The 552-nt window shown below is 60.9% G+C and overlaps 1 protein-coding gene across 1 annotated transcript in view; it reads left to right on the plus strand.

The window, feature by feature from the left end:
* LOC104270315 (voltage-dependent L-type calcium channel subunit alpha-1S-like) overlaps nt 1-347 on the plus strand; it is a gene marked incomplete at both ends in the record, with an annotated part of 10,960 nt that extends 10,613 nt beyond the window's left edge. Inside the window, one exon of the mRNA XM_009864637.1 lies at nt 229-347. Within this exon, the coding sequence (XP_009862939.1) occupies nt 229-347 (119 nt within the window). The remainder of the gene's footprint in view (nt 1-228) is intronic.
* Between the last annotated feature and the right edge of the window lie 205 nt (nt 348-552).

A 552-nucleotide genomic window follows, 5' to 3' on the forward strand; every position in this document is an offset into this window, starting at 1 on the left:
GCCACTGTGCCACAAAACCACAAGACCACGTGTGTTTCCACAAACAGGGACTTCTCAGACATCAGTGAGGAGCCAGCGTGGGGCAGTGGGCAGGTGCTGGGACTTTGGTTGGTCCTGAACTCCTAAACCCTTGGTTCCCCTGGTGTAGTTAACCTGTTTCCAGCTCTGGGTGGCAGTGGTGTCCTTGCGCGTGTGCCCGTCTGATGTCCCCACCTTTCCTCCTCCCAGAGCACAACTGCTCCTTACCCACGGAGAGGCTGCAGCGGAGGCCAAGCAGGAGGCAAGAGGCCGCTTCGGGAGGTCGCCCATCTTCAGGGCTGCACCCTGCCCCCCAGGAGGTAAAGGCGGTACGTCCAGAGGCAGCAGTGATGTGGGGGCTTGGGGGCTGTGCTGAGAGAAGCCAGTTTCTAGGGCTCAGCACCATGAAGCCAGCTTTGCTGGAGCTTTCGTTACTGAGGAGCTCAGGGAGGAGGCTGGGCCCCTCTGGGCATGGAGTGCTCATCCAAGCTGGGCTGGGTCAAGGTGGCCTCCAGATCCAGGGCAGGACGAAGG

The sequence above is a fragment of the Apaloderma vittatum genome, unplaced genomic scaffold (genome assembly GCF_000703405.1).
Source record: "Apaloderma vittatum isolate BGI_N311 unplaced genomic scaffold, ASM70340v1 scaffold24702, whole genome shotgun sequence".
NCBI classification, from domain to species: Eukaryota; Metazoa; Chordata; class Aves; order Trogoniformes; family Trogonidae; genus Apaloderma; species Apaloderma vittatum.